The 13,951-nt window shown below is 50.6% G+C and overlaps 1 protein-coding gene across 3 annotated transcripts in view; it reads right to left on the bottom strand.

The window, feature by feature from the left end:
- Positions 1–13,951, bottom strand: part of LOC144722356 (sodium-dependent lysophosphatidylcholine symporter 1-B-like) — a 107,972-nt gene that overhangs the window by 67,104 nt on the left and 26,917 nt on the right. The window contains exon 1 of one of the 3 annotated variants that reach the window (XM_078600548.1): positions 4,882–5,008. The exons of 1 other annotated variant lie outside the window; for it this stretch is intronic. In XM_078600548.1, the coding sequence (XP_078456674.1) occupies positions 4,882–4,935 (54 nt within the window). In that variant the 5' untranslated portion in view covers positions 4,936–5,008. Of the gene's footprint in view, positions 1–4,862; positions 5,009–13,951 lie in introns of those variants that run through there. One more of the 3 variants, XM_078600547.1, reaches the window with a different exon arrangement.

The following is a 13,951-nucleotide window of genomic DNA, read 5'->3' as shown; positions in this document are numbered from 1 at the left end:
TTCATGTAAAAAACACATTCCTGCGGAGGGAGCTGGTAGGAACGTTGGGTTGTTCGGTCAATGGCCAGGGTCAATGGCGGCGTGGTGTATTCCGCAAATATGCCCGACTGTGAGGGCGGGCACAAGCCGGCGTGAGTAGGTTAAACGTTGAGTTTTATAAGGGCACCACGGGGTGACCAGCCCCTCCCCACCCAGCCCCTCCCCACCCTCCCCTCCCCACCCAGCCCCTCCCCACCCTCCCCTCTCCACCCCTCCCATTTTTGGATGCAAGACAGACAGACGAACACAATAATCCCCTGTGGGCTGGTGTAACCAGGAGGTTCCTACCAGTATAACTTTCACTTAACTGCACTACTACTGGCGATACGAGCCATGTTTATTCTGCCCATTTAAATGAGCTCCTTTCTATGAGCAAGCGGAGTAATGACTGCAATCACGACGGCACTGCGTGAACTGGGTACAGGGGGATACGCGGACCCCACAACCACTGCGGGAGATAACGGTGCCAACTTGTGGAATGTGGATGGCAACCAACGTTGGGTGCAACTTGTCGTCATCCGTGTCACCAGGGAGGTTCATTTTGTCACCAAATATTCTTGAGTGGCTGGTAGACTGTAACCACAGGCTCAGAGGAAGGAATACTGGATGTGGTGTACCGGGTACGGAATAATTTTGTGGGTGGATTACAAGGACAGGCCCAGGTGCCATGTCGCTACCCCCCCCATCTCCCCCACATCAAGTTAGTTTGCTAGAGAGAACTAAGGGAAACTAAATAGAAAACGAATTTCTTAGCACGGTTGGCTACGTACGGTGCGAAAGAAGTTCAACATACATGCACTGCACTATGCAATACACAACACACTACACTATGAAATACACTACACACTACAAGATGCAATGCACAACACAATACATTATGCAATACACAACACAACACTTAAAAATAGACTACACACTATACTATGTACTTCACAACACACTACTTCGAAATACAGCGATACTTTTGACTTTCGTTGCTTCGATTTTTCGGCCGTTTTCAATTTTAACCACATTTCAAATGTCGTCCACGTGGCTTTCCACGACGTTTGCCGCCATATTTTTGGTTCATTCTTTGAATAGAATTCGTCCATCTTCTTGGTTCTTTCGGTAAAGTCACGTAGAAGGGAAATAATAAAATAATAGAAATAAAACATAATAAAATACAATTCTCACGACATTTCGGCCACAACGCAAGCAGCCGTCCTCAGGTGAAGAACAGGGCTGTCGGAAAGACACACACATACACAGCCCTGTTCTTCACCTGAGGACGGCTGCTTGCGTTGTAGCCGAAACGTCGTGAGAATAATTTTATTAAGTTTTATTTTTATTATTTTATTATTTCCCTTCTACGTGACTTTACCGAAAGAACCAAGAAGATGAAACCCTGCAGTCACGAAAGCTTTAAATCGAAAAGAATTCGTCCAGTGAGCTGCTCTTATATTTGTGTGTTTATTCATCTGTTATTAACACTGTCCTTATTTCTGTGATTATAAACTATTCACAGTAAAAAATGATAACAGTATAATACTACTACTACGGTGTTCATAGTTATTTCCGTGATTATAAAACACGGTCCCTTAGCTGAGCGGCTACACTGCTCCAGGAGATCTGCTGGAGATCAACATTTAACAAAAAGTAACGACTTTACAATACGGACGTGGTGACACCACTGATGCTCAGCTGAGGGACCCCCAGACATATACACTCACATACACAAATGACAAATATCCCCTGTATAGCCTTAACAGACTATGGGGGCAAGTGCTGTTAGCGAGCACCTATGAAGGCCAGAACGGTACACGAGGGGGTGGGGGTGGGCCAGCACCACACCCGACCGCCTTTGTCTACCTAGTGGCAATGTTTACACACCGCACAGGTACTCATTTGAGGCTGAGTCGACCTAGGGGAGGCCCGGGACCGGTTCAGACAATCGTCACTGATGTTGGCAGTGAGCGGGAATCGAACCCGTGTCGCCGGGTTCATAGCGCAGCGCGCTAACCGCTACACTACCGCTCCCCACTCACACACACTCACACACGTACACATACATACACACACTCACATACACACACACACATACACACACACACATACACACACATACACACATACACACACATACACACATACACACATACATACACATACACACACATACACACACATACATACACACACTCACATACACACACTCACATACACACACACATACACACACGTACTCACACGTACACACACTCACACACGTACACATACATACACACACTCACATACACATACACACACATACACACACGTACTCACACGTACACACACTCACACACGTACACATACATACACACACTCACACACTCACATACACACACGTACTCACACGTACACATACACACTCACATACACACACACACTCACATACACACACGTACTCACACGTACACACACTCACACACGCGCTTGCTTATTAGCCGCTTGCCTGCCGCTGCTTTGTCGCACAGCGCGCACAATAACCACACAGATCTACACTCCTCTACACAGATCCACACTCCTCTACACAGATCTACACAGATCTACACTCTACACAGATCCACACTCCTCTACACAGATCTACACAGATCTACACTCTACACAGATCTACACTCTACACAGACCCACACAGATCTACACTCTACACAGATCTACACTCTACACAGATCCACACTCCTCTACACAGATCTACACAGATCTACACTCTACACAGATCTACACTCTACACAGACCCACACAGATCTACACTCTACACAGATCTACACTCTACACAGATCCACACAGATCTACACTCTACACAGATCCACACTCCTCTACACAGATCTACACTCCTCTACACAGACCCACACAGATCTACACTCTACACAGATCTACACTCTACACAGATCCACACAGATCTACACTCTACACAGATCTACACTCTACACAGATCTACACAGATCTACACAGATCTACACAGATCTACACTCTACACAGATCTACACTCTACACAGATCCACACAGATCTACACTCCTCTACACAGATCTACACAGATCTACACTCTACACAGATCTACACTCTACACAGATCCACACAGATCTACACTCCTCTACACAGATCTACACAGATCTACACTCTACACAGATCTACACTCTACACAGATCCACACTCCTCTACACAGATCTACACAGATCTACACTCTACACAGATCTACACAGATCCACACAGATCCACACTCCTCTACACAGATCTACACAGATCTACACTCTACACAGATCTACACTCTACACAGATCCACACTCCTCTACACAGATCTACACAGATCTACACTCTACACAGATCTACACTCTACACAGATCCACACTCCTCTACACAGATCTACACAGATCTACACTCTACACAGATCTACACTCTACACAGATCCACACTCCTCTACACAGATCTACACAGATCTACACTCTACACAGATCCACACTCCTCTACACAGATCTACACAGATCTACACTCTACACAGATCCACACTCCTCTACACAGATCTACACAGACCTACACAGATCTACACTCTACACAGATCCACACTCCTCTACACAGATCTACACAGATCTACACAGATCTACACTCTACACAGATCTACACTCTACACAGATCCACACAGATCTACACTCCTCTACACAGATCTACACTCTACACAGATCCACACTCCTCTACACAGATCTACACAGACCTACACTCCTCTACACTCTACACAGATCTACACAGATCTACACTCTACACAGATCCACACTCCTCTACACAGATCTACACTCTACACAGATCTACACTCTACACAGATCCACACAGATCTACACAGATCCACACTCCTCTACACAGATCTACACAGATCTACACTCTACACAGATCTACACTCTACACAGATCTACACTCTACACAGATCCACACTCCTCTACACAGATCTACACAGATCTACACTCTACACAGATCTACACTCTACACAGATCTACACTCTACACAGATCCACACAGATCTACACAGATCCACACAGATCTACACTCCTCTACACAGATCTACACTCGACACTCTACACAGATCTACACAGAGCCTCTTCACTCTACACTCTACAGAAACAACAACATCGTCTGCTGCTGCTGTGCCCATTGGTTGCCGTGATGCCTGCCAAGTTGTCTCGCACAGCCACGGACATCACCAAGAACAGAGACAAAGGTCGCCCGGACAGCCTCTAACGGACTTTTAGGGCAAGTGCTGTTCAGGTCGGAAGAGCGCACGAGGAGGGGGGTGGCCGGCACCACGCCCGGCCGCCTTTGTCTTCCCCGGGGCTGTTGTTGGCAACAGCGTGCCGGGTACACATTTGAGGTCGAGTCCACCTAGGCGAGGTCCAGGACCGGTTGAGACAGTCAGCCGCTGGTGGTGGTGGCCGGGTTCGTGGTTGGGGGGTGAGCGCCCTGACCGCTGATCCCTCCTCACACCCACCAACACCCCCCAATACCACCAACACCACCACCACCAACACCACCACCACCAACACCACCCCCAACACAACCACCACCACCAACACCCCCACCACCACCCCCACCACCACTAATACAACCATCAACACCACCAACACCCCCAACACCACCAACACAACCATCACCACCACTACCAACACCCCCAAGGCCCCAACACCACCATCACACCCACCAACACCACCAACACAACCATCACACCCACCAACACCACCAACACAACCACCACCATCACACACACCAACACCACCACCACCACAACCATCACACCCACCAACACACACCACCACCATCACCGTCAGGGCTGGCTGTCACCTCTCCATGGAGGCGGAGGCGGCGGCTCTGCGCGAGTCTCCAGACGCCCGCCATGGGACTGCTGCTCAGCGGCCACCCCAACAACTCCAACAACTTCAACAACCCCAATAACCCCAACAACTCCAACAACTCCCTCCTCTCACGCCGCTCCAGGTCGCGTGCCTCCTCCACCACCACCACCACCAACCCGCCTAACGCGCCGTGTCCGCGTGTTGACTGATTGGTGTGTGTTGCTATTCACGCTACGGGGTCACACGGCTGCACGCCCGCCCGCCCCTCCACCTTCCTCGCCGTGTCGGTGTGGCCGGGGCGAGAGGACTAACAAGGGAACACGCGCACACAGTAACCTATACACTACACTATACACTACACCAGTGGCGGCTCCTGCAAAATCTCTCAGGGGGGGCAAATGTCTGGATGATTGATAAGGTCCACCCATGCAATGAATAAATTAACAGCTTAAGCATGTAAAGGCAACTTCACTTCTTTAATATGAAAAATAAAGTGACTCTTACAATACATCTTGTTTGTTTATATACTCACTATTAAAACAAACCACTCAAGTTTATTTTATTAAAGATTCCACTAGGTGGCGATAAATTATATTGTTGGATGAAACGTGCTTACGTATGATGACGTTAGCACGTATGATGACGTAAGCACGTTAGTGCGAGCCCTCCCGGAAGCCATAGAGAATGCATTGCAGCGCCCCCGTTCGAAAAAAAACATATTTGAATGTAAGTCTATGGGGCCACTCGGGGCGATTCTCAGCCGTAGTGAAATCGCCCAAAAAGAGGCGGTACTCCACAGAACGTGACATGACGCTGATTGGACTATATCCAGAGGCACAGTAACGGCTCGCGTAACTCTGGTTGAATGACATTGGTGGTGCGTCGCCCAATCGCCCTAATGAAGAAACCGCCCCTGCACTACACTACACACACTACACTATACACTACACTATACACTACACTATACACACTACACTATACACAGTACACTACACTATACACTACACTACACACACTACACCATACACTACTATACACTACACAATACACACTACACTATACACAGTACACTATACACTACACTATACACTACACTATACACTACACACAATACACTACTCAATATACTACACTACACACACTACACACTACGCTATACACTACACTATACACACTACACTATACACTACAACACTACACTATACACACTACACTATAGACTACAACACTATACTATACACTACACTATACACTACACACACTACACTACACTATACACTACACACACTGCACTACACACTACACTATACACTACACTACACACTACACTATACACCAGAGGTGGGACAAAGTCATTGTTATGCAAGTCCAAGTCGAGTCGCAAGTCATCAAATTCATGACTCGAGTCTGACTCGAGTCCAAGTCACATGACTCGAGTCCACATCTCATAGGTGGGACAAAGTCATTGTTATGCAAGTCCAAGTCGAGTCGCAAGTCATCAAATTCATGACTCGAGTCTGACTCGAGTCCAAGTCACATGACTCGAGTCCACACCTCTGCTATACACTACACTATACACTACACTATACACACTACACTATACACAGTACACTACACTATACACTACACTACACACACTACACCATACACTACTATACACTACACAATACACACTACACTATACACAGTACACTATACACTACACTATACACTACACTATACACTACACACAATACACTACTCAATATACTACACTACACACACTACGCTATACACTACACTATACACACTACACTATACACTACAACACTACACTATACACACTACACTATACACTACAACACTATACTATACACTACACTATACACTACACACACTACACTACACTATACACTACACACACTACACTACACACTACACTATACACTACACTATACACTACACACTACACTATACACTACACACTACACTATACACTACACTATACACTACACACACTACTCAATACACTACACACACTACACTACACACACTACACTATACACTACACTACACACACTACACTATACACTACACACACTACATACAATACACTACTCAATATACTACACACTACACGACACACTACATAATACACTACACACTACACTACTCAATATACTACACTACACACACTACACTACACAATACATAATACACTACACACTACACGACACAACACACTACTCAATATACTACACTACACACACTACACTACTCAATATACTACACGACACACACTACAATACACACTACATGACACAACACAAGACACTACACACACTACACTACTCAATATACTACACTACACACACTATACTACACAATACATAATACACTACACACACTACACTACTCAATATACTACACGACACACACTACAATACACACTACATGACACAACACAAGACACTACACACACTACACTACTCAATATACTACACTACACACACTACACTACACACACACACTACTACACACACACTACTACACACACACTACTACACACACTGCACACACTCCACTCACTACACACAACATTACACTACACACGACACACACTAAACACAACACTACACACACCGCTGGTCCAATTACTGCTGCCTCTCGCAGGGGAGAATGCGGGCTGCTGGCGGCTTCACAGCGCGTGAAAGCGTTCATTCTTTATTCATTCTTTATTCATTCTTTATTCATTCATTCACTCGCTCCCTCGCTCGCTCGCTCCGCACAACGCGCGCGTTCACGAGCCACGCTCCTCGCTCCGACCCCCCCCGTGGTGTCGGAGCGGGGACTCGGGCGGCTCCCCCCGTCCGCGCTGTTTGTTTCAGGGGGGGGGGGAGGGGGGGTCAAGTGATTGTTTGCGAGCACCTAGCAAGGCAGGACACGGTGCACGTGGGGGGGGGGGGGGTGAACGATCAAGCGGCGGCACTGCCCAGACGCTTTTGGGGCCGTACATAAATGACGTCACGCGATTTTGGACACCGCACCGGGTACTCATTTGAGGCTGAGTCGACCTAGGGGAGGCCCCGGACCGGTTCAGATAATCGCTGTCACTGGTGTTGGCCGTGAGCGGGAATCGGGTTCATAGCGCAGCGCGCTAACCACTACACTACCGCTCCCCACACGACACACACAACAACACACACCACACAACACACACACCACACACACACCACACACACCACACCACACACACACCACAACACACAACACCACACACAACATACACACACACACAACAACACACACCAACACACAACACACAGCAACACACACACCACACACAACAACAACACAACACACACCATACAACAACAACAACACAACACCAACACACACCACACAACAACACACATACAACAACACACAACAACACACACAACAGACCACACACACACCACACACAACACCCACACAACACAACACACACACACCCCACACATAACACACACACACAACACACCACACACACAACACCACACACACATCACACAACAACACACACACCACACACACACACACAAACAACAACACACACGGGATCACAATCACGACCATTATTCTCGCACACGAACACTGCCCCAATGCAGCACGCACGGCCTGCTGTGCCAGCTGCTCTGAGCCGGCAACGCCTGTGACGATGACGGCGGGGGGACGGGGGGGGGGCTGACAACACGCCCGGCCGTCTTTGTTTCCCCAGTGCACATGTGTACATTGCAAAACCCAGCTACAGTACTCATTTGAGGCTGAGTCGACTGAGGAGAGAGAGGCTCAGTGCCCGGCATAACGAGCGCGTGAACACAGCGCGTGAACACACAGCGCGTGAACACAGCGCGCGTGAACACAGGGCGCGTGAACACAGGGCGCGTGAACACAGCGCGCGTGAACACAGCGCGCGTGAACACACGGCGCGCGTGAACACAGGGCGCGTGAACATAGCGCGCGCGTGAACACAGGGCGCGCGTGAACACAGCGCGCGCGTGAACACAGGGCGCGTGAACACAGGGCGCGCGTGAACACAGGGCGCGCGTGAACACAGCGCGCGCGTGAACACAGGGCGCGTGAACACAGGGCGCGTGAACACAGCGCGCGTGAACACACAGCGCGCGTGAACACAAGGCACGTGAACACAGGGCGCGTGAACACAGGGCGCGTGAACACAGGGCGCGTGAACACAGCGCGCGCGTGACACACAGGGCGCGTGAACACAGGGCGCGTGAACACAGCGCGCGCGTGAACACAGGGCGCGTGAACAGAGGGCGCGTGAACAGAGGGCGCGTGAACACAGCGCGCGCGTGAACACAGGGCGCGTGAACACAGGGCGCGTGAACACAGCGCGCGCGTGACCACAGCGCGCGCGTGAACACAGGGCGCGTGAACACAGGGCGCGTGAACACAGCGCGCGTGTGAACACGGCGCGTGAACACAGCGCGCGCGTGAACACAGGGCGCGTGAACACAGCGCGCGTGAACACAGGGCGCGTGAACACAGCGCGCGCGTGAACACAGGGCGCGTGAACACAGCGCGTGTGAACACAGGGCGCGTGAACACAGCGCGCGCGTGAACACAGGGCGCGTGAACACAGCGCGCGTGAACACAGGGCGCGTGAACACAGCGCGCGCGTGAACACAGGGCGCGTGAACACAGCGCGTGTGAACACAGGGCGCGTGAACACAGCGCGCGCGTGAACACAGGGCACGTGAACACAGCGCGCGTGAACACACAGGGCGCGTGAACACAGCGCGCGCGTGAACACAGGGCGCGTGAACACAGCGCGCGTGAACACAGGGCGCGCGCGTGAACACACACAGGACGCGTGAACACGTGTTGGCATCAGCATCAGCAGCGTGCTCGCCAGCCAGCGCAGTGAGTGTGGCTCCACTCGCTCGATCGCGTCGAGATGTATAAGGGCACGGGGTGACCAATACGGTCTGATTTGGTCTGTAATAGGGCACTGACAAGGGGTTGACAGGTATGCGATTGTGTTTTCCAGCATTGTGATATTTTGGCCAATGGCGCTACTGTATAATATGTTGGGTGTCGTCTTTATGGGATGAAGCCATGGAACCCGGAGGAAACCCATGGAGGACAGGGGGAGAACATACAAACTCCACACTCACTCTCACTGCAGAACAGGGGGAGAACATTCTAACTCTACACAGAGGGGCGTCCGAGTCGGGAATCAACCCCGGGAGCTTGTTGCTCCGTCGCCACCGTGGCCCGTACCCACAACATCGCCGCACTGTAAGAAGAACCTCACAATTACCTAGCGAAGTTTATTTACTCGATGGAAATAGAAATCTTGTTATCATTAACAATAACCGTCCGGCACTCGTGTGCACTAATAATAATAACGACGACGACGACGATAATGGTCGCTGTTGTTTCAGAAGGAAGGAAATGATTTTAAAGGAATGCAATTAGGAGAGTTGCAAACAACCACGAGGCGACCCCACGGGGGGGGGGGGGGTAGGGGGGGGGCCCTGGGGGCCCTGGGGGCCCGGGGCGGGCCACCCTCGCCCCGTGGCCCTTACGCGTGTCACTGCCCCACGTGGAGGGGCAGGGAGAGGTCCAAAATCGGTTGACGAATATCTGAACCGGTCCTGGGCCCACCCTTCGCTATGTCGTGCCGGGCGGTGATTGTTATCCACCCACAGTGCCGCTCCTCGCTACTATGGACAGCGCTTGCCCCAACAGTCCTACGCGGGCAACACGTGGGACCTCTGCCTCTTAGTAACTGGGCTGCGTACGAGCTACGAGAACAACAGGCGCGCGTGCGCACGCACCTTGCGGCCTGTGGATGGCGACTTTCTCCAGTCCACGATCAAAGAGACGGGGCTGAGTTTTGCCTCTGCGCAACAGCATCTCTCAGTTCTAGATTTGAAGCTTTCCTGACTGCAAGGATTCATATTCTTAGGTTTTTTCGGTAAAGTCACGTAGGTAAAAAAATTTAAATTAATAAAAGTTAAATAAAATAAAAATTAAATAAAAATCACCACGTTTCGGAGACAACACAAGCTTCCGTCTTCAGGTGGAAATTACTTGATACAGCAAGCGTGCTGTGACGGTTCCACCTGAAGACGGAAGCTTGTGTTGCCTCCGAAACGTGATTTTTATTTTATTTTACTTTTATTAATTTTAATTTTTTACCTACGTGACTTTACCGAAAAAACCTAAGAATAAGCATCTCTCAGCCTCGCTGCGCGTTGTGCGAAACCACCAGTTCGGCAGAACTGCGTTGTGTGAGCGTTGCTTTTCTGACGGTCGCTGGTCTATTTCTCGTGACTGGATGCTGTCTTTAGGCAAGTGCTAATTGGGACCTCCCATGGTGTACAGGCACCAATCTTCTACATGCATGAGGCGTACGGCAGCAGGCAACGATGACTGGAACGCACTGATGAGTCCCAATAAGAACAAACCCAGTGTACAGCGGTGTCTGACTTGACCACTGGCTGTGGGTTGTCCACATCTGCACGGTATAAAATGACCACAATGCAGTTCTTCTGAACTGGTGGTTTTGCACAGCGCCGAGAGCTTCCGGCCTGCACTCAAGTCGTCTTGTCGTCGTCGTCGTCACGATGCGTCTCCGCGTTACTTACAGACGTGACGAGGGCATCGCCTCGTGCGCCGCTGCCCTCCCGCGTGCCACGATTGCCCCCAAGGCCCAGAGTGGGCGGGCGGGCGGAGACAGCGCCTGTCATCCCCAAACCTTTATTATTTCCGCTTTCTATTAAACACTTAGCTCAGGTTGTTGTTGGTGGTGGTTGTTGTGGTTGTTCTGGAAGTTGTTGCACTAAACCAGGGTTGGGCAACCGAACGAAACAAGCGGAGCCATTCTTTTCGAATTCGGTAAAAAAAAAACCCTCAATATTTCAAGAGCCGCAATGCAATGTGAATAACGCCACGAAGCGGTCCTTGAAAGAGCCACCGTTTCAGCATGCACTAAAACGTTGCAGCAAACGGGGGGACGGAGGCACACACGTGCACATACACAAGGAGCATGGCAGTATCGTTGGCAATGACAATGCTGCTGCTGCTGATATTGCACCCATCACGTGCACACTTTAAGAGTGCTGCGTTTAAACACGGTGCGTTTTTCGCAAAAAGGTCGCCTCTTCTTTTTCAACTGTGAACCAAACCCGCCACACGTTTCTCAGTGAGCACTCGGTCTGCTATCGGTGATAACGTACCGATCAATTGCCATCTCCCGAATACGGAACAGGTGGCAACCCTTCTCTATACAAGACGACACAACCCCCAGAGTGAGTTCCCCAGAGTGAGTTCCAGCTCAAAGGAGCATTTGATGCATTGGTTCTCATCCCCCGCCAGTGGTGAGATTTCCACATTCCTATTGCGGGGACAAGTCTATCCATGGGACATTCAGCCCCCCACCACCACCACCAATGCTGTGAAGGCCTTTGACAAATCCACTCGAAATGCGCTTGACCTCATCAGGTCTCAGAAGCTAAGCTGGGCGTGGGCTGGCGACGCGGTGACCGCCACGCATGCCGCCAGGTCCGCGTCGGAGGCAGCCAGGCTGTGGCTGCATCGCGGCACGCCGAGGCCAATTCAGCGAAAGACTTTTGTTGCGCTGTGCTTCTGTGCTCCCCGCCTTCAAATCACACCGCGTTGAAGCGTGGTCCACGTAACCTCTGCGGACCCACGTGGCATGGCTAGGGCCCTCATTCACCGGTGGATTGAGAGAAGAGCTGCTGCGGGGTATTAAACGGTTACTGTCCTGGTCCGAGGAGCAGCAAACGATCTCTTGGTCCTGAAATACCGCCACACGAACAGCATGCCAGAAATCGCACGGGATAATAGGGTAAGCGACGCGCACGTCGAGGACTGAATGTGGCAGTGTTGTGCCATACCCTCTGCGACAGACGCAATTTTTTGCCCCTCTGAAGTATTTTCAAGTAAAAGTTGAGGCTGCGTCTCACAATCCGTGTGTGGGCGTGTGGCGACTGAGTACCTGTTGCGGTGTGTAAACATCGCCACTAGGGAAACAAAGGTGGCCAGAGAGTGCAAGCCAAACGGGAGGAGACTGCAAGAAGAGACCGTGTAGATCGGGTGTCGACCTGCAACAGCCGCACAAGAAGATGTGGTGGCATCAACGGTGTTGGCTGTGATGGCCTCGTGACCTGAGTAATAATTCAATAGCTAAGAACGCCCACATGGCTTAAACAGAGGGCCATGTTCGTCTCTACACTATTTCACCTCGCATGTATTAACCACATTTGTGAGCAGATTGCACGGCAAATGCCACTGCCTTCGAACCAAAATGCGGTGAGACAGCTAAAGGCCCTCCCCACTGCTTACCAGCAAAGAGGGCACTTAGAAGTTAAACATTATTACGACTAGGTCGAGACAGAATTGTGATACGGCTCGTGGACAAGTTCTCTTACAATCTAAAATGTACTCGCAACAATTTTACCGTCATGAATATTCGACGAATATAAATTGAGCTCAAGCACTTGACCAAATTAACGTCTGCGAGTTGACGCGTGGGGGGCCGTTTGCGCTCGTATCTCTGCCAGCGACGCGACCTTAGCCCCGAGATTGACGGCAGCGCGCGGCTCGTGTGGAAGCTGCGCACTTCGCGCCGTCCGGCAGTCGTGAATTCCCGTGAGCCAGCAGAAGAACGATCGCGCACGCCACAGATCACACACACGCCTTGCGCGTGCCCTAGTTTACGCGGCGTTGCTGGATCGCGCCTAGTCCAGCCGCCGCTGCCGCAACGTTCGAACTTATCCACGACGAAGGGCGCGAGGCGATGGAAGGTAGGACGTGGAGTTCACGGATCAGAGGTTGTTGTATGTTGAACTTCTTTAGCACCGCTCCGTAGTCAACCAGAGGTGCCAACCGCGTTATCCGAACCCAGCATCTCCACTACGCTGATCTCCGCTGCGTCAGAACCGTCCAGCCACGAAGCGAGAATCCAACATCAACATCACGGTTAAACGTTACTAATAACCGTGATGGATCTCCAATAATTATAAAAGCGATCTCCCCGTGCTCCC

This window comes from Lampetra planeri, chromosome 14 (genome assembly GCF_965212315.1).
Source record: "Lampetra planeri chromosome 14, kcLamPlan1.2.h2, whole genome shotgun sequence".
Taxonomy (NCBI): domain Eukaryota; kingdom Metazoa; phylum Chordata; class Hyperoartia; order Petromyzontiformes; family Petromyzontidae; genus Lampetra; species Lampetra planeri.
This window is presented reverse-complemented; position numbering and strand designations above follow the sequence as displayed.